Source organism: Gymnodraco acuticeps, unplaced genomic scaffold, assembly GCF_902827175.1.
Source record: "Gymnodraco acuticeps unplaced genomic scaffold, fGymAcu1.1, whole genome shotgun sequence".
NCBI lineage: Eukaryota > Metazoa > Chordata > Actinopteri > Perciformes > Bathydraconidae > Gymnodraco > Gymnodraco acuticeps.
Genome location: NW_022990368.1, coordinates 1,277,013 through 1,301,399, shown reverse-complemented (window position 1 = coordinate 1,301,399; position 24,387 = coordinate 1,277,013). Strand labels below are relative to the sequence as shown.

At 39.0% G+C, this 24,387-nt stretch overlaps 1 protein-coding gene across 4 annotated transcripts; it reads right to left on the bottom strand.

Annotated features, from left to right (window-relative positions):
* On the bottom strand, nucleotides 1–24,268 carry rufy2 (RUN and FYVE domain containing 2). Of its 4 annotated transcripts, none has more exons than XM_034224288.1 (20): nucleotides 23,882–24,268; nucleotides 21,470–21,717; nucleotides 16,815–16,988; nucleotides 16,578–16,695; nucleotides 15,551–15,652; nucleotides 15,256–15,379; nucleotides 14,021–14,085; nucleotides 13,400–13,465; nucleotides 12,268–12,337; nucleotides 11,965–12,066; nucleotides 11,689–11,805; nucleotides 11,509–11,601; nucleotides 10,028–10,102; nucleotides 9,853–9,950; nucleotides 4,419–4,538; nucleotides 3,418–3,547; nucleotides 3,222–3,316; nucleotides 2,832–2,880; nucleotides 2,596–2,676; nucleotides 1,764–1,907 (listed from the first exon to the last, which is right to left on the bottom strand). In XM_034224288.1, the coding sequence occupies exons 2-20, from the start codon at nucleotides 21,543–21,545 to the stop codon at nucleotides 1,764–1,766; spliced, it is 1,899 nt and encodes a 632-aa protein (XP_034080179.1). In that variant the 5' UTR covers nucleotides 21,546–21,717; nucleotides 23,882–24,268. The 4 variants fall into 4 exon arrangements, with proteins under 4 accessions (XP_034080177.1, XP_034080179.1, XP_034080178.1 ...); XM_034224287.1 differs by lacking the exon at nucleotides 23,882–24,268 and adding an exon at nucleotides 22,546–22,684; XM_034224286.1 differs by lacking the exons at nucleotides 21,470–21,717; nucleotides 23,882–24,268 and adding an exon at nucleotides 19,166–19,442 and having other exon boundaries at nucleotides 1–1,907.
* Nucleotides 24,269–24,387: the final 119 nt, after the last annotated feature.

The following is a 24,387-nucleotide window of genomic DNA, read 5'->3' as shown; positions in this document are numbered from 1 at the left end:
ATTGTGTTTGTAACGTGATTTAATCAAACTGCTACAGTCAAGGCAACAAACCGTTGGCAATAGTTATTATTAAACTGGCAGGATTTAATAAGCTAAAGTTCCACGGTGATTATCAACATGTGTATATACAACATACAACAGTGGTATCAACACTGTCCCATTGAAAGAGATTTATAAACGCAACCGTGTACAAAAAGGTTTCAGGCCCGAGTGCAGCTCAGAAGTGTTTGCCTAGCACTTAATGATAAATTGGTGTGATTTTAAATATTTGAAAAACGCTTATTGAAATGAACCCAGGCCTGTTTTGTCTTCATGGAAATGAATACTTCCAGTTTATTTTAAGTCACAAATTGTAAACATTGTATTTAAGTACAAAATCAGAGTGTGCAGTGAACTCGTAACCCGTCGCTGAAGACTGAACCTTACAGTCAGCAGCATTTAAAATAATAAAAAACAAGATTAAGAAATTCAACATTTCCCTCTCAGGAATGGAGCAGCAGTAAAATGTGGTTCTTCTATCATAACATCTCCATCTGCACAGATTACAACTAACTTCACAGGGAAGCCTCACACAAGTCTCCCATGATTTCTGAAAGTAACAAATGTGCACAAAATCAAACATAAATACTCCTCTATATTACAGGTAATATAGGATTGGCAAGTGTTCAAGCTTGGGGCTATGGTGTCAGAAGTGTGTAACACTCATCTGTTTTCAGCCACCAACTAGTCAGTGAAGTGGTCAAGTTGTAAGACGGCCATCAGTGGTTAACTAACTAAAGCCAGTTTGTTTTCCATCTGTTGCTCTTCTTGGTCCTCGAAGCAGCACCTTCTGGGTTAGTGTTGCTACTGTAAAATATCTCTACAGAAATCCTCACTGTAGAATTTAGGGCTCATTTTGGCACCACAAGAAGCACAAGTAGGTTCAACTCCCTGCATTTACACAGGCACAACAGCACTGAGGTTCAGTTCATGTGAAAGACACTAGTTTAGGTCATTGTGTCAGCAGAGCACAATCTGCTTGGAGCTGTAAACGTTTCTACAATAAGTTTGCAGAAAAGCCTTTGTTGCCATGTGAAACAACCACTTAAAAACAGGAACTTCCCACAGTCAACGATACAATTCAGTATGTAGTCACGTCGGATTTTGTGCCTGTGTAAATGTTGCCTGTATGTTTGTTTTCATTTCCCTCTCGCTCTAAAGAAGGGGCTTTGCATTCAGACTCGGTAACAAGGCAACAACACTTATCTGTATAAATGATATCATCTCATGTGTTTGGCTGTATACAGTTTGAGGCCTGATAAATAAATTATAATAATGCAGCTTTGGCTGTGAATCTGCATTTAGCTGCAGCAGTGCTCGTCACGGTGCAGGTTCACACTCGGCCCAAAGTAAAGTGGTTCCTCTTATAGCAGACAGGTCAATGATATCTAAACTTGCCATAAATGTTTCATCTGTAAAACTGATATTTAGGATAATGATTGTAAAGGAGATTCTCACTCGGACTATAAAGTAAGACATGTTGATGTGGGCTGACTGCCTTAACTCAAAAAAAGGCAGAATGATGCCATTGTTTGTCTATGAGGGACTTTTTCAAACCGTAAATAAAGACATCGCAAATATACTCAATGGTCATGCACAGGGGCCATTTCTAGCAGCAGCAGCAGCGGTGTGTAGAGAGAAGTTGTGAGACAGTTCTTACAGAGGAGAGGGGATTGAGGGTCTCAGATAGTTTGAGGCGGTCAGGACAGAGGTGCAGCGGTGCTTCACGTGGGGTTGGAGGAGCAGCGCTGCAGCAGCAGGGCGTGGCAGGTGTCACACACTCTGACAGGTTTGGGCGAGGCGGGCAGAGGGAGCTCATTGTCAGAGCAGCTGTTACAGAAGATCTCCCCACAGTTCCTGCAGTGGTGCTGGGGAGAGAGAGAGAGGGAGAGAGAGAGAGAGAGACGGATAGATTTAAAACCACAATAACTACATACAGGGTCCCCACACCTTGAACATCAAAGCCTATGTCCTTCTAGGAGTTTTCAGGTCCAAATAAATACAATTCAAAGACACAGCAGGGTGTAGTTCAGGATTTAGATCAAGGTGAATTACTGTAGCATAGTACAACTTTGTTATATATTCACGGGATACTATCCTATCTCCTTTTTTTTTATACATACTATACTATGACTTTCTTATTTCTTATTCTTATAAAGGCAAACTATACTTTTACATATATTGTTTAGGAACAATTTATTGCAAACTATACAATGACTTTTGATATACGTGTGTGAAATGACTTCTTTTTTTGACATACTATGACTTTTTAAATATTTTTCAGGTATACTATAATCTTACTTTTTTCTCAGTAACAACTTATGGCGTATTATAGTATGAACTAGAAAAATAGAAAAACCATAGTATGACTTGTTTATATTTTTAAAACACATTATCCTATTAACTTTTTATATGATATAAAATACCAGTTGCCATTTGTTCATAGAAAAGTATGTGGAGTAATTACTTTCTCAACAACACATCAAGGGCCTGGAGTAGTTTGAACCAGGAATGGATTTCAATCTCTACTTTTATTCTGGTTCTTCTTTGACTGACCTTTCGTCTGGAGATGGAGAACTCCTTCTCACACAGCTTGCAGTTGCTGGCCTCCTTGTCCTTCAACCACACCTGCCCCCCCTGCAACAACAACAACAACAACAACACCGTTAGTTTCTCCCTAATTTTGCATTATACATGTTACAAAACGGCACACAACATACTTACATAATCTCTGCCCTTTTACTAATATCTTATCTAACTTCATGTCTTAGTGATGTGCTATTTTACTTTACCTGAAGAACTTTGTTGGCTTCTTTGATGTCCTCAATCTTTAATTTGGATCTGATGGTAAAAACAATACATTAATAGACATTTACACAAAATATAAAGAATATTAGTAAAAAGGTTTCATTCTTGGCTACATCAAGGGAAGATGTTTGGCTTTCTAAAATCTATTGACTTTCTTTTTTGGAAGAATACAAAATATCTGCTATTTGTTGTGAATTAGCAAACACTTTGGCATAGCCCTAATGATTTTAAGATCTCTTTTTACTCTCAAAACACACATACAAACATACCTTACATTGATACACGTTTAAAATTGAATTGGTAATTAAAAATGTGACATGTTTGGTAAGAGCATTTTACTGTCTTTTTAGATTTTCACTTTAAAGCGCACATACTCGCTCAGTTTGGATCCCAGCTCCTCGAGAGCTTGTTCTTGGTCCTCACAGATGGTCTTCAGCTGGATGTTTTCATCGTGGAGGCGATGAAACTCCTGCAATTATCGCAATAAAAACTCCAAATAACAAACTGGAAGTCACACACACTACTATATATGATCACATACATAATGCCTTTCTTTCCCCGTCTCTTTACCTTCTTCAGTCCGTTGATCTGCAGCGCCTCGGTGCTGAGCTGAGACACCGCGTCTCTCTCTCGGTCCAGATCGTTCTGTAACGTCACCCTCCACTCCCTCTCTATCTTCAGGTCCGTGTCCAGCTGCTGGCTACAGGAACAGCACAAACATGTTCATACAACACCAAAAACACGTATAACAATGACAAACAAGAGACATACTGAGTAACAGATGATATGAATGCACAATGCACATTATCCATTGTAAATGACGTAACAAAGTTGCCTTAATTAAAAAGAACAACGCAATTAATTTCATAGTTAAATTCAATAAATAAATACTTTATTTAATGTTATATTATTTTCGTTAAATATGGCATGATTTAATACAGTTTGTTTTATATGTTAAACCAATATGCGTAAGTGTTTGTTGTTTCCTGTGCTTAGGAACTAATGTGTGTTCATGTACTGGTACTGCGTGTTTTGTTGATACACTGGACAACTCAATGTGGTTTGACGTCTTTATTTGAAGCTCTGCTGAAGTCTGTGACAAAGTTTTAATTTGACAAAGTTATACGGAAAAGGAACTTTAAGATTACTCTCCTTTCACGACAAGCGGCCAACGAGGTATTTGTTTTATTTTTTCATGTTTCCTATTTTCATTCATGTGTGTGTAGCACAATATGCTAATATGTTTGGCTATGTATACGTGTAATTAGTTTGTTGTAGTTCTCACGGCGTAACGGAAGAGGGGAAGCTACAAGATGAAAACTCCAAGAAATAAACGCCCGTTTGAAAGAACCGACCTGTGTCTGTGTCGTGAAGAGAGCTACATCCATTGTATATAATTGTTTTAATTGTGAATTACTGCTCGGTTCATGAATCAAGGCTATAAATGTAAAAACTGGAGCTTCATCAACAACATTTGATTTACAATCCTACACAGATTATGGTGTATTTGATATGCTGTGTCTCGTGTGTCTCAGTGTACATGAGTCTGTTCGTAGAGCGGTTTTGCTTACAGCTGCTTCTCTCGGTGTTCAATCTGCCGCTGCAGGCTGTCCGCCTTGTTGGCAAAGTCCAGTTTGAAGCGTCTGGTCCCCTCCTCGGCCGAGGTGCGGTGCCTCTCTGCCTCCTGTAATCTGCACCATTATAACCAGGGACAAACTCAGGACCATGGAGAGAAAAAACTGGGGGCTGAGTATGGAGGGGGGGGGGGGGGGGGGCACAAAATAATAGAGGAATACGAGAGGGTACATGGAGGGATGATGATAAATGGAGGTGGGGCTGGAAGATGGCAGGCATTGTACTTTTCTTTGTAACAACACCAGAGTACAATCAGAGATGAAGAAATGAGGGGGTGGAAACAGAGCAGTGACGAATACAAAGGTTTTTGGGAGATGAGGATTTAAAGGAAGTTTTAGATCTTGTTGAGCCATGTGAGATATTTTCACAAGAGGAACCTGACTAACAGCTAGTGTTGATTGAAGACTTAATAACACACAATATATTTCCCAGTGTCAGCACTCTAAACCTGTCCAGAAACTCAAACCACACCCAACACTTTCAAAACATCTAACTTTATTGGTTACTGCGGTAAAAGACAGTAGTTGTGAGTTTTCAACAGCTGTACTAAGTGCTTATTTTTCTACAAATTGAGAGGAGTTACAGTATTGTGAACATGGAGTTAGAATAGGACGAATGAATCTCATCTATCACAAAAGCCAATAAATATGCAAAAACAAGACCCAACAACATTTAAGTCTGCTTGAGAAAAGCATCAAACGTTTACAATTCTTTACAGTCGGCCTAGCCTGCAGGAACAGATCACATGAGCTGAAGCTGCTGAGCTTTATCTGCAAAACTGACTCAACCTTACCATTTTCAGTTCAAGTAAATCAATGGCAGAAGGAGGCGGCTGTGTCCAAAATCAATCCCTTTTAACTATAGAGTGCACTAGAGCTGCATCAAACTATTGTTTTCATTAATATAACAAAAATAGTAAAAATCCATCCCAGTTTCTCCAAGTCCAAAGTCCTGTTTATAGATGTCGGATATTGTTCGACCAAAACCAAAGATATTTCCTTTTTTAATAATTAAAAGCCGTTTATCCCCAATTTTTGCATGAAAAATTACTTTGAGATTAAACAGTGATCAAATGATTTGGCAAATATGTTCCTGTTGATTTACTAACTGTTGCAGCTCTGGAGTGAAATATATTTCCCCCTGACCTTTAATTAGTGTCCAAAGGGTACAAAAAAAAGTCACCTGTACGTGGAGATGCAAAATGACAATGGTTCAGAATTGGCTCAAATGTTCTGCTCACTATAGAGAACACTTCTGAATGTGAATCACTGAGAGAGAAGTGAGTGAGGGACTGAGTTCAGACGCAGCAAGGGTCTTCACAGCCGCTCAGCAGCAGGTCACATGCACAGCAGCAAAATAAAGCAGGAGGCTGCACAGGCAAACTCCTGTCTGACATCTGGAGTGACTCTGATGAGGTGCAGGCCGCCGTGGAAACACTATTCCTAGGTTATATGATCTAAGGTTGTTTAGACTGGCTGCCACAAGGTCAAAAGATAGCATGGCTCAAAATGACATAGTACTCAACTTTTCTGCAGAGCCAACGTGGATGCTATTAAGGGACTGTACAGAAATTATTAGGAGGGAGTTTAGAAAAATGGAGGAAGGATTACACGTGTGTTCCCAGTTGGTACTGGGTGGATGGCAGCCTAAACCTTTGAGGGTGACTGTCGTTAATGAATGTTATCTCTCTAGATGTCATGTGGTTTTCCCAGACATCAGCAACATTTTTGGCAAATTTGGTAGCTATGTGAATATTGATTAAACCATTAACATTTTATGGTTTTAATTGGAGTACACCACATTACATTATTTAAGCAATTTCAGTTATTAATGGCAAAGATCAATCAGAAATCAAATATTACAAGATGTTGTGGGGACAGTGTAGCCATTTTTAACAAATAATGTTACCTCCTCCCCACTCCAATTACATTTGTACAGTTCCTTAATACAGTCCCTAAACACTACATTTACACTAGGTGTTGTTGTTATGCCCACTATACTCATTGTAACTCAATGTGAACAACAACAACAACAACCCTATGATAACATCTCATTGTCAACTATCTTACTGTCAGTGTTACTGCATATAAACTGACTACTGCAGACAGGAACAATGTGTAGCATATGTATGCATGTGTAAGTGAATAGATAAAGTAGTGTACAATTATTTTTAAAATGTTACTATTAAAGTACAACAGATTCAGTAATATTCAGACAGTTCTCTGACCAGCTGAACCAGGGCAGTCAGAGGAAATCCATTCAGCACAAGTTGTCTGAACGGGATTTAACTAGAGCTCGAATAACCCTTTAAGTTAAGTCTGTTTATGTATTCAGTCATAAGCCATGGTGTGACTGCATGTGTCCTCAGAAGGAGATGTCCTTCACTAGCTTGTACTGGTGCTCTGTGTCTGAGCTGGCACAATTAACAAATGACATAGCAAGCGTTCGGGTCTGATTTAGCAGATCCATATCACTGCACAGCGGATCAAATCAGGAAATAAAGGAAATGTGGTTTCAAGGGAGCAAAACAGATGGATGATTGGATGGATGGTTTAAAAGAGACAAACAGAAGGGAAGAAAGAAGGAGGAAAGGCAGGAAGAAAGGATGTCAATACATCAGTATGCTAAGTGGCCCCGGTTACACTGAACACTTTAAGTGACTTTTAACATCACAAGAACAGCAGGACGTTTGAATAAAAGACTTAAACACAGAAATCTGATTTCAGGCTGCCACTTGCATCAGATTTCTTTAGTCTGGATACATTTCCCTCAACAGTAAGCGTATGAGTAATGAGAAGAGATGGGAAGCAAAAGCACTGAAAGCTAACGTGGAGTGATAGATAAATATAACATGATCAGAAAGAAGGGACATTTACACAAGTATACTATCAACATGAGAGATTTAAACCTGATCTCTAAAGTAGATAACACGTTGTTTTCTAAAGGGAGGATGTATCTTTACTTATCTAATCAAATATTAAAACAGTGGCTCTGTCAATACATGTTTAACTGTTTTTTAGCTACACAACACAAAGCTGTAACCGGGGTTTGTGTACTACCAGACTACTGAACACAGACCTTTAGGGCAGCAAAAACATTCACAACCAATCACAAATAGGATGGAACAGATTTAAACCAATGGGGGAGGGAGGGCGGGGTGGACCGTGTTGACTGGTAGACGATGAGGTGAGGAGGGATCAGAACGCAACAATGGACCAGCAGGTCTCATGATGACTGATATTGAAATATGGAGCATTGTACAAGGACTGTAGTGCAGCAGTGATCAAGACAACATGCAGGCATGAAGATATCAGCAGGGTCATTGATTGACATAATACATTATGGACTGCAGGGCTCCCCTCAGGAAATAGTTTAGCAGTTCTTCCCATTTTTTTATTAGCAGTTTAGTTAATGGTAATGGATTCAAACGTATTTTTTATAGTTACGGTGTTTTGCTCTTTTAAGTGTTTCAGGAAAATGGATACTACCTCTGAATAAGGACTTCCTGCCTAGATATCAAAATACATTTATAAAACTATATTAAATAATACCTTCCTTTGACCAACACTGAAACAGAGATTAAAGACTAAAATCATTTCCCAAATTTGTTTCCCCAGTTCTCTGTAGTTTACTTAAAAATACACCATGCAGAAATATGTGGGGTTTTTGTAATAATAAAAAGGAAAGTACTATAGATGAGAGTAACACATGCATCACTTCTGGGCAAAAATGATGGCTCCGCCCACTTTTGGGGGAAACCAAAGCTGTCATTTGAATGGCGGTCAATTCAAATTCTGAAGTTTTTGCCAATCCGATCAGAAATGTAAGAAAACCGTGGATTTTTGGATCTTCAAAGAGCTCGATTACGATGGCCAGACAAGCAAACAATTACATTAAATCATTGGAAATCGACGATCGGGCTCGATATATGTTTAAATATAGCAGTAGGCGATCGATGTCCATAGAGAGGCGAAGTCCCGCCCTTCTACTTCCGCCCCATGGGACCTTATTTCGGAAAAATGATGTATTGAAGTCAATGGGGAGAGAAAGACTATCTTTCGAACCCGTTTGAATTGTGCCACGAATTACACATATGTTTGTCAATCTTAAAAAATAATTTCCATGTCAAAAAAGTCAGTTTGTCGTAAAACTGTTGAAATATAAGACAAAAATATGCAACTAGAAAGACTACAAATCCAGGAGTCGCGTAAGTGATGTCATTAACGTTACACATTACACTTGTGTTACTCACCGAAACCTTGTAAAGCCGGTCCCGCATGCTGGTTCTTAAGGAACTGACTAACTCCCCTTGTGTGTATGCACAGCTCTCAACATGCCCAGACTTGGAGTGATTTTCACCTCGTTTAATACTTTTCGCCTCATTCTGAAAGAAAGAAGTGAAATGTGCTAACGTGTCGGCCATCTTGGTGTTGGTGACGTGTGCGAGACCAGAGATGTAGTTCATTGAGCGGTTCACAAAAAAAAATGTGGTACTACTTCACAGTTTTACGACACATTTTTATTTTTTTGACTTGCAAAATTATCTTTTAAATTGACAAACATCATATGTGTAATTCGTGGCACAATTCAAACGGGATCGAAAGATAATCTTTCTCTCTCCATTGACTTCCATACATATTTTTTCTGAAATAAGGTCCCATGGAGGTCCCCCAGAAGGGGAGGGACTTCGCCACTCTATAGGTGAGAGTAACCTCTGACTTTACGGCCCCGCCCACTTTTGGGGGAAAACAACGCTGTCATTTGAATGGCGATCAAGCCTGAAGCCACAGAGCTCTTCTTTACTGTCCGTTTTTCTTAGAGCAAGTGCAGAAAAACATAACTCTGGATTTGTTTTAATGTTTGAGGTGCAATAAACGACACGGCAGCTTTTTGGCATGATACAACTATTATTTTCCGCCTCGCTCATGAGAGTAACAGCTGGAGAAATTACAGCCTCGCCTACTGATTTTAATTTAACCATATATCGAGACCGATCGTCGAATTCCAATGATTTAATGTAATTGTTTGCCTGACTGGCCATCGTAATCGAGCTCTTTGAAGATCCAAAAATCCACGGTTTTCTTAAATTTCTGATCGGATTGGCAAAAACGACGTAGGTGTTACTCTCATCTATTGTAGACAAAAATACAACATTTTGGACAGAGAACGAGTATTTTTCTATGATTCCATAATTTTAGTTCAACGTGAGTCAAAGATGTTAAAAGGGTCGTCAAACTCACTTTGCTAGGAGGGGATTTTGTTCATGTTTTGGTAAGGCATAGAGAGACTGTACAACAAGGGTCTTTGCTGAAACGCAGAGTAGATTGAGGGTCGAAGGAGGGACTGAGGACACATGGGAGTGTAACTCACCTTTGCTCCAGCTGCTTCATGGTGGCAGTGATCTGATTGGTCTTCTCCTCCAGACGAGTGATCACGTCATTCTTCTTCTTCATCTCATCATCTGACGACTAACAAATAAATAAATGAGTCATTAGAATTATGACAGTATGTGCATTGTGTATGATAAGAGGTTGTGTTTTTTTACCTGCATCTTCTGGTACATCTCCACATTGATGACTTTGACCTCATCCAGCTGATGTCTCAGTCCGATTAGTGTGTCCTGTTGGTGAGGAATAAAAACATCAATGGTGTTCTGATTTCGTCATGACTGTTTTAGTTTTACTGTCATTTTTTTATTTCCGCTATACATTCAGTCATTAAAGGGTTTCATATTATTATTTGTATGCATCTCTTTGTACTCTCAAATAATTGTTTTACTGGCAGTTTGTGAATTATGATAATTACAGTACAGTTTCTTTTGGAGTAATGACATTTCTTGTTTGTTTTTTAAATGTTAATATAACATTTATATATATACATATAATATTACATTTTGTATTATATTTTTCGACAATGTACAATGCCTTTTTCATTAAATGCTGTAAAACATACTAAATGATGACTTGTTACGATATATGGGGCGAAGCCTGCGAGCTAGTTCAGGCAATCAACTCTATTGCTACGTTCATGTTCCTGCTGCTGTGTTTCATGTTGCTGCTGCTCGCCTGCCCCACCACCACCCCAGCTTCCACCTGTAGGCTCGGGGGATAGTTATCTAACCATCACTCAATGTTCTTTGTACATCTGTGGAGTGATGAGGCCCGAGCCTAGACGCTAAACTCAAACTATATGCTGCTTATAATAAACATATTAAGAAACACGTGTTGTCTGACTGAACTTATATCAAATACTATACAATCACTTTCTTTATGATTTTTATTTTATACTATGACATTTTTTATGACAAACAAATAGAGCTACCTGTTAGCGGGCTGAAGCATATCTAGGACACACTGTATCTCACAATACATGTTACATAACATGCCTTATGGTCCTGTGAAATAATGACATTTCTCCACAGACAGATTCACCTGATGATGTTTTTAAGGGATGTAATTAGGCTGTAGCCATGGCGACCACTGTATGTCGCAGCTTTGTTACAAATATCAGCTGTTGGTGTTTTATGTAGCAGTGTTCACATGTTGGTGGTGAAAGGCCTGAGGCTGCCAGAGAGAGACTGGCAGAGGAGTTGGCAAAGTATGACTGCTCCATATGAGCTGCTGCTGCTGAGTGGCTTTAATATCATGTGCGCCCTCAATGTGACGACACTATGTCTGAAGAGCAACCACATCATTCCTGTTATCATAACGTTAACAGATTGAGTCCATTTATATATCTAATCAATTCCTGATGCGGCCCTTGCATTAATTGTCAGTGTCCAAATTGATTAAAACTAATTATTAACAATTCTCATAATATGCAAAGTCCTATATTATCCCATGTCTCTTAGAACATTGATGAATTTTCATGTTTGGTGAATTCTATTTGTGTATCCATTGTCATTCTGAATACAATTTGACGTTTTCTTATTTTAAATGATGTCCTTCCGTGTACACTGTTGTCTTCCTTAAGCTCTGTAAATATATTCAAAAAGGAAGACAGAGTAAGTAGTGGATAGATGCTGACCTGCTTTTCATGAATATCTTTCTCCAGAAGTTTCATAGCGAGCTCCATTTCCTGTTTCATGGACATCTGGACGACCAGCTCATTCTCCACATCCTAAAAATAAAACACATGCTGTCAAGTCTATTTTTTACACTCAATAAAAAAAATTGAAAACAAAAACACAATCAGGCGCAGTCTGACCTGTCTGAGCTGACACTCCTCCTTCAGTTGCCTTTGAGCATCGCTGAACATCTCATCCAAACCCTGACGAGACTGTTTGTACGTGTCTCTCTCCACTGACGCATCGCCCTGGGTTACCTAGATAAATAACATCAATGTCAGCCGTATCATGCATCAATTTGTAGTACGTTCTGGGAATAATTGTGGAAATATTAAAGGCTGGATGTACCATTTGAAAGTTCTCATCTGTCTTAAGACAATGATGTGATTTGTGTGTGTACATGTGTGATTGTGTACCTCTAAATGTTGTTGTGTCTTCAGCACAATTAGGGTGTTTTCACTCCTCAGCTGCTGGTTTTCTTCCTGCAGTTTGATGATGTTGTTCTTGGCTATGGCTAACTACACACACAAACACGAAGAACAAAAACACAGATTAATTTATCTGATAATAAACAGTTTGACAATAACACTCATGCTGACACTGTGATTTCATCAAAACATAGACTAGAGATCATCGTATCAGATACAGTGTTAGCAACATGGACTTACACTCAGAGGTAACTTAGTCTAATACACAGGTATTTTGAGTGTGGGTCTCACCTCTTCTATGAGTTTAGTGTTGGACTTCTCTAGATTGTCCACTCTGCCCTGAAGACCGTGAACTGTGGAGCTAGACAAACAAACACACAATATTAAACTTGAACTTTTACAACTTTAATAGCTACAATTCAATGGCAGTGTTAAACTTGGCTTCAGAGACAGCTCATACGTTTCATTAAAATATATTAATGACAGGGTAATTTAATGTTGAAATAGTACCCAGTAGAGGTTTCTTTACAGCTGCAAAATGTGAAGAAAGATTATTCCATTTAAAGGAACAGATCAATCAAGTTTCATATAAAAAAAGAATAGCAGGTTTGTGAGAAGAGAACCTGAAACAGGAAGTGTGACAGTCTGTGCTTTAGTGAGTCCGTCTGTAGGGACAGATGGGACAGAGGTGCACTTCTGAAACAACCACTCAAACATCTGACAATCATCAGAAATAGAAACAAAGTGCGAGGTAAAAAAGAGAGTTTTGAAAAGGTACAAAATGCACAGCATTTTAAACAGAGGATATCCATTCCTTGCAATTTCCTTTAACCAGGGTTCATACACTTTTTCACCAATTGACTTTTCCATGACTTCTCAATGACCTTTACCTCATTTTCCATGAACAAAAAAAAATAACCACTGAAAATGGTTTATTTGAACATGGAACAGGAAAATAAGGTCTGCATATGAAACATGTGGTGCCTATCTAAAACAAATCAAATAGTAGGCTTACTAGCTTCTACACGCTAAAGCAACTGTAGTCAGGGATGCAAATTCATCAGGTATGAAAAAGGTGACAAGGATCCGAGCCCCCCGACCCCACGGAATATCGGCTTTAAAATGAGGAATAACAGGATTTTAGCAGTCAGAGCAACTAAAGCAGCAGTTAATAATAACAGAAACGCTAAAGAGTCACATCTAATAGAAATATATAAAAGCATTTATTTTAATTGTGGAGCAGTCAATTTATAATTTTGGCAGCACTGTTGAGCATTTTGAAAATGTATGTTCATGCCTCTGTGCAAGGCTTAGTCTTTCTATCTTTATAGCCACTGGTGTAAAGTAACTAATATCATAAACTCAACAAGTACTAACATTCTTGCAAGCACATCTGCTTTAAAAACAATTTGAAATGTCTTACTTGAGTTGTCGGTTCAGTTCCTCTACGTAGTTCTTCTGATCCAAGATGGACGCTATCTGGCTATTCCTGTTGCCAGGGAAACATACATTAAACTGAGTTCTGCATTACATTTAGGGGTCCTAAAGAGACCCAATGTATCGAAATAAGGGTACCACTTTACAATAAGACTACCCTTATAAAGGATTAATAAAGGGTTTATAATTAGGTTATGAATTAGGTTGTAAACACTTTATTAATCATTAAGAACCAGTTCTAACATAGTTTTCATACATCAACACAGGCTCACTATTTGGCAAGATGACTAAGCCTTATATTGGTAATGGCTACTTAGCGAGAATTATTTCAGTGAGCAACAGATACCAAGGATGCTGGCTGAAGAAGAAGACGAAGTAAGCTAGGTAGCCAATATAAGGCTTAGCAGTACAGATAAATGTGGGCTCACTATTTAGCAAGCAACCGGTCACAGTTGCCCTGTTTATCTCATGTCTTATAAAAGCTTATTAATGATTTATAAAGTGTTCACAACCTAATTAATAAATGAATTACAAACTATTCGTAAACCCTTTATAAGGGTAGTCTTATTGTAAAGTGGTACCGAAATGGGAGACAAAAATATCATACCTTTCTTCACTCCGGTAATCATCAATGTCATTCTTCAAGTACATAGAGAAGTCGATCACCCCAACCTCAAAGGAAAAATGTATTTATGTATTATATTTATTGACAGCTTTAGTTACCAATTATTTAACCAACGAATATGTTTGCATATAAAAAGTATGAAGTGTTAGTTATAAATGTAACTACCAAACAGCACGAACATCGGAACACATATCACACACACACACACCACAACACAGACTATATCACCCCTTGCTGCTAAATACCAACAAACTATGTGCAATATATAAATGCCGTTAATAACCGTGTAATATATACCTGGCTGCTAAATCCTTAGAACTGTTACAAGGTGTGTATTTTGTATTTTGTAAATTGTGTAACTTGCTGCTGTTAAATACCAACCACCTATGCTATGTGCAATATGTGCTAGATGTGCAATATTTATAGATGCCGTTAATAACTGTGTAATATATTCCTGGCTGCTAAATCCTAAGAACTGTTACAGGATGTCTATTTTTTTTAATTATGTAACTTTTTATTTTTTGCATGCATTTTTATGCATGTCACATATTTAACATATGTAACATTAAGCTGTCTGTGGCTCTTTTTCCTGCTGTAACTACGCACATTTCCCCTCCGTGGGACTAATAAAGGTATTCTGATTCTCAAAACATGTTGTGTATCAACTTTTCTTCAGGAATTGAATCAGACCTAATTCACAGCTGCCATTCAATTGAAAATCTGTGTGTTGTAGACTCATTCTGTGACCACTGGATCTAAACAAACATTTCCTGATTGCATCATGTTGCACGTTCAGTCAGGTGTGACTGCAAGGTGTTTGCATTAGTGAGAAATATGTTTGCGTTAAGGACAAAGTCTCCACTCATGGAGTAGAAACATGAACCCACAGCGTCTGCTTTCTATCTGCCTGACGCCAAGATAATGTGAGCAAACAGACACATCTTGTCTGTGTCACTAAAGATAAACTGTTTCACGTCAATGAACTAGTGCGCATAGGAAGTGGAATAACGTTCTTTTGTGTTGACCTACATCTCTTCTCTCTAATTTATTTGCTTAGTATGGTGTAGCAGAAAAAAATATGAAATGATAGAGATGACAGAAGGGAGAGCACACCAGCTGTGACCAGCATCGTCATCAGACACATTCGATCTAAATCTGTGTCTTATATGAATGTGTTTTTTCAAACGCTCTAAGCACTGTTTTGGAGCAGCTGTTACCTGACTATCCAGGTCCTCGCCTTTGACACACAGGTTAGCATCGATGACGTTCAGGCCCACCAGCAGGCCCACGATCACGGCCCCCTCCTCATCCAGCATCAGCGCTGAGTTCTCATAGAAATCACTGTGGAGAAACACACAACAGATTCAGGAACTGCTGTTGATATCTCAAAATGGTAACTTGATTAACTTTACCATGCCTGATAAAAGGCTTTTCATATAACCAATTTTAAATGTATGTTTTTCTAAACAAGTGTAATTCCCCTATTGCTATGTGAACAGGATGTGTGTGTACCTGAGCAGGTCTTTTCTGGTGATGAGGAGTCGCAGGTAGTCGGCCAGCCGTTTCTGCATGAGAGCGAGACGCAGCCAAGCTCTGGCCCTGCCTAATGGAGTCCTGGTAATAACACACAGAAAAACACAGAGGTGTAAGTGTTACAGGATCTACAACACAATACTACAATCTGAATACACAACTATGTTTCATTCTGCCTCTGTGACATATCAGCCACCTAAACTGCGTTTTTAATGCATCACATTATTCCAGAGAAAGAAAAAACGTTTTCACTGTTGCACATGTTGAAAAAACGCTCTGCCACATGTCTGTTGGTCTGACTCAGCACCACTAGAGGAAACACACTGTCACAACACAACTGTTCCCTTTTTCTGCTGGATCAGACTGCTGAATATTACACACTCTGTCTCCTGTCTGGAAGCTCTGGTATGTAGGGACTGATAGATTATTAACAAAGTATGACGTCAGAATCATGAGCATGAATGAGAGTACAAAGCCACTAGACTAGAGGACACAACTTGAATATGAAGTATACATTTGACCACGACCCATATTGGGCACTTTAAAGGCTACTATGTGTTCTTATAATCCAATACTGTCCCCCCTCAGACTGCAGATCTTAAAAATAAGTGTGATAGTCATAGCAGGAAGTGACATTGAAAAACAAATAACAATGTTTCACAATCTGCTCAACACTGGATGCAAATAAACTATTGCCCCATTACTTATTTTGATTATAAACAGGTGACCAAAACTCAGTCTGATTACTTCGGAAAATGTGTCTATTTTTGCCATAGATGTTACACAGAGATATCATGTTGATAAAGAATAGATAAGGAGAAGTAACGCTGCAGGGAGCGGGAAAGGTGAAGTGAAAGTAAATCACAGGTATTTCCCTGCTCTGGCTCACGTCACATTCTCATGTTACTGTGTGTGCGGTTGTGTTGTGGCTCATGTTCCTCCAGCAGGATGTCAGGTTATTGTGTTTGAGCACAAGTGTGTGTGTGTACATCATTGTCCTCCTTACTTAAGTCCAGGCAGGTCGCGTACAGAGGCGGAGATCTCTGCTGCTTCAGGACAAAGTTTCTCCACCAGCTCCAGAGGACCCCACAGAGACTTGTTAAAGCCCAGAAAGGACTTCTTCACTGCAGAGAGAAAGAGACAAAACTGGCATATGAAAATACAGGAATTCTATATTTTATGAGTGAGAGAAACACAAACACAACTGTGCAGCAATTTTAATAAGTTGAGACGCCACTTTTACCTCTAAGGCCATGTTTGAGGCAGTGCTCCATGACAACGAAGAACTGCTGGAGAGGCGGGTAGTCTGAGTCCAGAGTCCGTCCAAAGCTCAGAGCTGACTCGATCAGCCCTTTAATGCTCAGCTTGGCCATGTTTAGCAGGTTGGTTCGCTCCATCGCCATGGGGTCTCGCAGCGCTGCAGGATAAAAGCCACACACAAACATTTAACCTAAAATATGCTTAAAATACGCCCGTCAAGATTCTAAGAAATTAATACCGAATACTTTTTTAGTATTTGTGGTGTTTAATAACCTTAAGAATACCATGTTTAGTTTATTTTCGGTGCCTTGACATAAAAAACACAGCAGTTTGTTTATAGACTGTGCAAAACAATAGTCATTCAAATATTTAAAATGACCATACAACTGCATCGGTAAATACAAATATATCGAAGTTATCTATAATAACTCATCCAAACTTGAAAATGATTAATTAGCTTAGAAATATTTATGTACCTACATTTTATATAGCTTTGTTAGATATTTGCCTTGTTTGCAGCATTTACATTATATAAAACCTCCATAGCCTGAGACTGTCCCCTCCTATGGAAACATGTTACTAAAGGCTCTACATGTGGACCCGTGGGTTAATGTGTAGCCAAACATGCCAGAACAAAACAATGTCAGGTGAAACAGTGCAGAGATGTTGCCTAGCAAATTTCAAAAGAGCTTAATTGCCCCATCAGGTTGGCCTTGACCAATCAACCAAGGATTTATTGGGAACAGCGTGACTCTTGACGCCCTTTGGTGGTGAGCCTTGAGGATTCTGAGAGAAAAAAAGAAACCCTTTCATTGCCTGTGAACACCATGTGACTTGTAGAGTACATCAAACTCTGAGGAATAAATAGCTACAACGCAGAAGTGTCTTAATGTTTCAATTGTTGAGTTATGGGGGATTAAAATGTTCCGTCTCCTAAATTAGTGTCATGTGTTCTTGTTAAAATAAAAACGATCAACAAGGACGTCATGTTGCACTCAATGCATGATGCAGATTTTTAGTAAATTAGAATGCAAGTCTGTGATGGACCTGAAATCTATAAGAAGCTAAATATAGTGAGTGTGTGGGGAGTGACAACTTCCACTGACAGACAGACAATGGCTGATAGGCGCAATGACAGAGACAAAATAAAGCCCAGAGCTCTGATAAAATGACAGAAGATGATGCTCAACAGAAAAGAAACCAGCCGCTATTATGCTTAACCATTGATTAGTGTCGTTCACTTGTCAAGCTAAAAGACCAAACGTTTGGTGGTTCCATTTTGAATGCTTTGTGTTTAAATTATGGAATGAATATATTTGGGACTTGGACTGAGTTGAAAATGGTTTCGACAATAAGATAAAACATACAGACAACACTTCATATACACACACAGTGCACCAAGCATGATGATAGCCCCAAAGGAAATATTAAAAACAGTGCAGTCTATTTGCATCAGTGCAGCATGTGATGCTTTAGGCCATTACATTGTGTGTTGGAAGAAGCCAGCCAACATTATTAGAGGAGGCTGTACCATCAAAGCATGAGAGCAGCTCTGATCTGTGACAACTCAATGGGACACACACACCCCCACACACACACTTATGAGGTCATGTTAGATATGTTGGGATGCAACAGCTCGGTTTATCTACTCACACTAACTGAAACTATTATCTGTGATCCTATTATCAGCTGCCTGAATGAGTGTCAGAGTCTGAACATCTCATGGGGGACTGATAAGTTAAAGATAAAGATAGTAGCGTGTCTTCATTATCCTTAAACAATGATATACTGGGTGTCTTCAGACCTGTTATTATTAACCTCACACCCTGGATGCTGATAATACTCTACCAGTGGTGTAAAGTAACTCAAGTACCATACTTAAGTACATTTTGAGATAATTGTACTTTACTTGAGTATTTCAATGTTGTGCTACTTTGTACTTTTACTTCACTACATTGATTTAATACCTTTAGTTACTTTCCAGATTTGGATTGATAATGCAATATAATAATCATATATAATATAATAACAACTCTTAAATAAGACTTTCTGTAAACCTGGACACACATTCACAAGCTACCCTGCAGTAAATACAGTTATTAAATTAGCGGCACCTTTACCAGCTTGATACCATTTTAATGAATAATATAACTCTAATCAAACCATATTCCATTCTGAAATGGACCAATCTGCATAATGAGTCCTTTTACTTTTGGTAAGTATATGTTGTTGCTAATTCCTTTGTACTTTTACTTAAGAGTATTCCTACACTCTAGTACTTCTACTTTTAATTAAGTACAAGATCTGAGTACTTCTTCCCCCTCTGTACTCTACCTTGGACGGCCCAGTCCCCGGGCAGAGACGTCCTGTGCTCCGACACTTTGGGCAGGACGTGAATACTCCCTGAAATGGTCTCGGATGCTTTCCTGGCCAAAGCGAAGATAGGAGCCTGCCATCGCCCGTCTCCTCCTCCTCTCGCTGTGCTGCTAGCTTTATCCCCAACAACACCAGCTTTCTCCTCTTGTAGCCTCAAAATCCCAAACACCTGAGCCTTCTCCTTGCTGCTGTCCGCCTCAGACAGAGCCAGGTCGTGCTCCGCTGCTGCTGCCATGTTCACGTTTATCTGGAATTATTATAGCTAGTGGTGCGAAATTAGCAGCCAGATGTGTACGGTTAGCTCACGGTTAGCAAGCTAGCTTTGATGTACAAATCACCGGGTGACCATTATGACAACCATTGCACAAGAAAAATACCTGTAAAACCACCGAGTAAAGCACTGACAGTTCTGGCAACCACCAAGCGTCGTAACGTTCCAGTACTGTAACCCGTGGTTGCGGTTTACATGGCTACCACCGTTAGCTCCGTTATCTCCCCGGGATACAGGTATATTTCGTACATCGCGCTGCTGTAGGGTTTTGTTTACAGCCAGCCAGCAGACCTAACCGACACAGTAGGCGTGTGACGGTCCCGCTGCACCCTCCGGAGGGGCGGTGTCAGCAGGCTCACAAGACACACACAAAAGGCAGCAGCAGCACTACGTAATGATTTCAGGCTGCTGTGTTGTGGACGTGTCGCCCCCTGCTGCCGGTGGAAGGGACTGCTGCAGCCTTCAGGTGGAAGATGGGACAAAGGCTTGGAGACAAGGAGGCCCTAACAGCTATTTTAAGATACGTGAGTAAAAAAATAAAACAATGAAGTCTAATATTAACTCTTGTCTACGGAAGAGGATTAGGGCCACATGAGAAAAAACATTGGGACGTGACCAAAAGAAAAAAAATGTTTAGTTCTGACTTTAAACTCAGAATTCTGAGAAAAATGTGGCCATAATCCTCTTCCGTAATAACCTCCTAAAATTGACCTCCAGGACAGAGTAGTGTCATTTTGGGAATAGTGAAATTTCGACTAACCCATTCAAGTGCTAAGAGCAGTTGTCAGCTACTATACTAGGTAGAAGTATGGGAGTCCGATGCCTTGCTCAATGGAATCTCAGCAGTGCCCAGGGTGCCAACAGGCACCTCTAAAAGTACCGGTCAACACTCTATGACCGGGGACTGGAATGGTAAATGGACTGTATTTATCTAGTGCTTTATCCAGTCGTTACCACACCTCATCATTCACCCATTCACAACCCATTCATACAGAGCAATATGCCATTTGATGGGAGATATGCATTTTGCAAAATGAAATTGAGATTTCTTTATGAAGGCCTATGTATACAATTATTTTTGGTAACATAAGCTGGTTCAATTAATTATGCAGACAAAAAATACTTTGTGTTTTTTTCTATAATAAGAATGCTACTGATTGTATGTTTAACCTCTTTATTAGACTTCACCGCACACACTTTAGCTAAGATTATGCTATTTTAATGTTAGGCACTCTTTATTTAAAAAATTTAAAAAAGGCCTATGGATAAGATAAATTACTGTCTACCTATTAGGTTAGTGTCAGAGTGCTAATTATGTAAATGTTATATTTGTGATTTGTTGTAATACATTAGACAGGAGTGAACAGCAGAGAGGATATATGCTTTGTTTCAATGCAGTGATAAAAATCCAGAGATTTGTATGGATGTATACCGTTACGGAACATTGTATGAGAACAGGTGGGCATTAAAGGTCCCCTATTATACTGTTTTTCATCAATATAGTATAGGTCTCAGATATATACAAAAAATATATCTGAAGTGTTTGGCTCCAAATACCAAACAGATCATTGCAGCATCCCATAATCCCCTCTGTTTCAGCCCTGTTTCAAATGTGCTGATTCTCTGTCTGTTACTTTAGATGAAAATAAGGAGCTTTTGGTTAAAAAACCACAATGGTGCTCTAGGAGGAGATTCAGGTGATAAGGTGGGAGGGTTACCTTGGTTGGTGATTGGCTAATGTTACACAAGCCAGAAAATTGTTATGACATCATAAAGTGGCCAAAATCTGATCAGCTCATTTTCAGACAGGTTTTGATATACTGTAAATGGATCAGGACAACAAGTGAGAGAATGTCTTTACACAGAGGGGACACATGTTTATGTATAAAAGACATGAAAAAGTGGATTTTGCATAATAGGTGACCTTTAAGTCTTGACAGGAGTTGTATAATTGATGAAGTTATTCATATAAAAAATACTTGCCAACCTACCTTGGCTGTAGGCTAACCGCTCCATACTCTCACTGTGAGTGATGCCCCAGCGGTGGAGACTCTGAGGCGAGTACATGGTGAGCGGGCTCTACTCCGCCCACTGTCTTGCCAATGTCAATGTTGCAAAGAGAATTGTAGTAAATCAAGCAAATCCCTGAGCCCTGCAGTGGTAATCTTTGGTCTGGTTTTCTGTTGAGCTGGTGCCACACTGTCAAGATTGTAGGGTTTTTCCCTGGAACCTGTTGACTCTAAGCAAGGAGATAAAACAAGAATGTCTAAAACAATTTCAGCATCAGCAAACACGAAATTCAATGACTTTTCCCATATATGCTCCACTCTTCTTTACACAAAACAAGCATACTGTGAGAACATTACTAAACATAAGAACTATTTTTGAGATTTAGGATGCACTGATACAGCAGTACACATGTGATAATATTGTGTCCAGCAGAAAATAAATGTAAACTTTGTGAATTTATGGTTAGACTCTTCACCTTTTTTACACTTGTTTTCTAAATGTAATTTGTCAAAAAAAGAGACAAAATGTCAATACAAAAAGTTATAGATGGATTATTGTATGTGATATGGACCTTGAGTCTGAAATAAAGATTGAATTGAATTAAAGTTATTGCATTATTTATTTACATTTTTTTAATTTTCTACAGAAATCTCAACAGCCTTGTTATCGTGAATTGTGTTTTTGGCCATGATAAATGGGAAATGAAAATCTGGTGTTGTGACATACGCAACCACTGGCATACCACGACGCCCAAATGAAAAACAACAAACCATTTGAATTTTAAACCTGGTTCCTGATGTAGAATTGAAGAATAGGATTTGACAAAACAGCTGTTCATTCTTGCTGCGTTGCTTCCAAATGAGCTTGTGCAATATAGTGTCAAAGCTAAGGCTGTCTAGTCTCTGTCAGAAAACATTATAATCCTAACATCCTCCTCACTGATTCAAACCCACACTACAGAATAAGTCCGTTAAACTCTGATACAGATTTCATTATTAGTGCAGACACCACCAAGTTGACATTACAGAATATAACATAGAATTAAAGCGCGTTTTACCTTTTCTTTGAGTGGTTTATGATGAATGCATCCAGTGGGGCTCCACCTCACCATAATGTAAAAGCCTCCAAATGCTTCAACTGGCCTATTTGATCTCCATTACAACACAGCAAGAAAAACTGTTGCTCTTGTTGTTTCCTCTTGTTCTGCTTTCTCATTCCCTGTTCAACATTCTCTCTCTATCGATCTAGATCTCTATCTCTCTCTCCTCTCTTCTACTCATCTCTCTCTCTATCATCTCTACGATCTCTCTTCTCTCTCTCTATCTAATCTCTCTACTATTCTCTCTCTCTCTCTCTCTCTCTCTCTCTCTCTCTCTCTCTCTCTCTCTCTCTCTCTCTCTCTCTCTCTCTCTCTCTCTCTCTAATAGCTGAGGGGCTGACCAGGGATCATATGACCGTCGGTTTCTTGCTGATCCATACATCTCTTAGCTGAGTGCATACTGCCTGTTAATTCTATGAAAGGCAGCATTCACAAAATAATAATTCATAGTTTAAACATCTGCTTCCTGGATGTCCATCTTATTTATTGTATTGTGTTTCTTTGTCTGTATATCTAAATAATTGTATTCCTCACAGGCACTAGATCTGTATCTTTATATCTGCTGATTTCTTTCTACTTAATGTTTCACTTGAATTTTCTTTTACTTTGACACCTGTTTGGCTGTTCATAAGTCATGCCTGTTTTTCTCCACCTAAAGTGTTACATGTAAAGATTGCACAATCATGACAACAAGCAACTATGAATAAGCATTTGTGCTTAGATGTATATATAATGTTATTGATTGCATATGTTCATCCTGATGCAAAAGGGACATGCATAGAAATGTCAGTATGTTTCATCCAGTCTTGCATGCCAGTTCTTTTGATTTTACAAGTAAACTTGAATATTTTTCTGTTTATCAAATTGTTCCATCTCTCCCCTGCATCCTCCTTCTTCCTCCACTCTGTCTCTGCTCTCCCATCATCTCCGAACCACACCTAAACACACACACTACACTAGGGTGGTATGTTTGTATCATATGACCACTGTAGGAATACACCCTTCTACATGACAGACACCCGGAGCAACAAATAAATAGCCTTCAGTGGAACCTCGATCCACCAATAAGAGGAAGAGATGCTGTTTCATCGTAGTAGCAGCACTGCTGAAGTGATGCTATGCTCACTGTGATCAATTCATAGATTTTGTTATACTAGTGGTAAACAAGAAATAGTAATAATATAGTCCTATAAAAGCAGAAAATATGAATAGTGGAAAAATCTATATTATCATAACAACATCCCCCCTCATGAACATGTACAGTATATGTTATCATGCGGTTGTTGCATCTCACCTCATGCAGTAAAACGCAGAGTTGATCCTTTTTCTGTTGCTTGTTAGCACTCAAGTCTATGCTCTGGTCCAGTATACAAAGTCTGAAGGAATGACAGTGTGGAAACTGTTCATAATGGGCTTGATTCCTCCACTTCCTGGCAGAATGCAGTCCAAGCTTCAGGGTGTCAGGTGTTTCAGCTACATGCAGCATCCAGCGTCTCCTAGGTGTCCCATGAGACTTCAGCTTACTTCCATAGAGATGATGAACAGTCTTCTTAGTATATTATTTTACATGTTCTTTCCAGACACATTTATCTGTCTATGTATCCATATATCTATCTATCCATGTATGTATGTATGTATGTATGTATGTATGTATGTATGTATGTATATATGTATCCATATATCTATCTCTCTATCTAATCTAATTGGTCCTGCAAGGCTGTCAAAATAAGACTCTATAGTTCTGAAGCCGGTACACGCTGTGGAGACATCACCGACAGAAACCATCACCCCACACAGCAC

What these genes read in the sequence shown, in the direction of transcription:
- rufy2 (XM_034224286.1), bottom strand. Translation starts at nt 19,442, where the DNA reads ATGGCAGCAGCAGCGGAGCACGACCTGGCTCTGTCTGAGGCGGACAGC. An exon ending in CGGGGACTGGGCCGTCCAAG is followed by an intron (nt 16,989 to 19,165) that starts GTAGAGTACAGA and finishes TTTATCCTGCAG; the next exon opens with CGCTGCGAGACCCCATGGCG. An exon ending in TCTCCATCTCCAGACGAAAG is followed by an intron (nt 1,908 to 2,595) that starts GTCAGTCAAAGA and finishes CTCTCTCCCCAG; the next exon opens with CACCACTGCAGGAACTGTGG.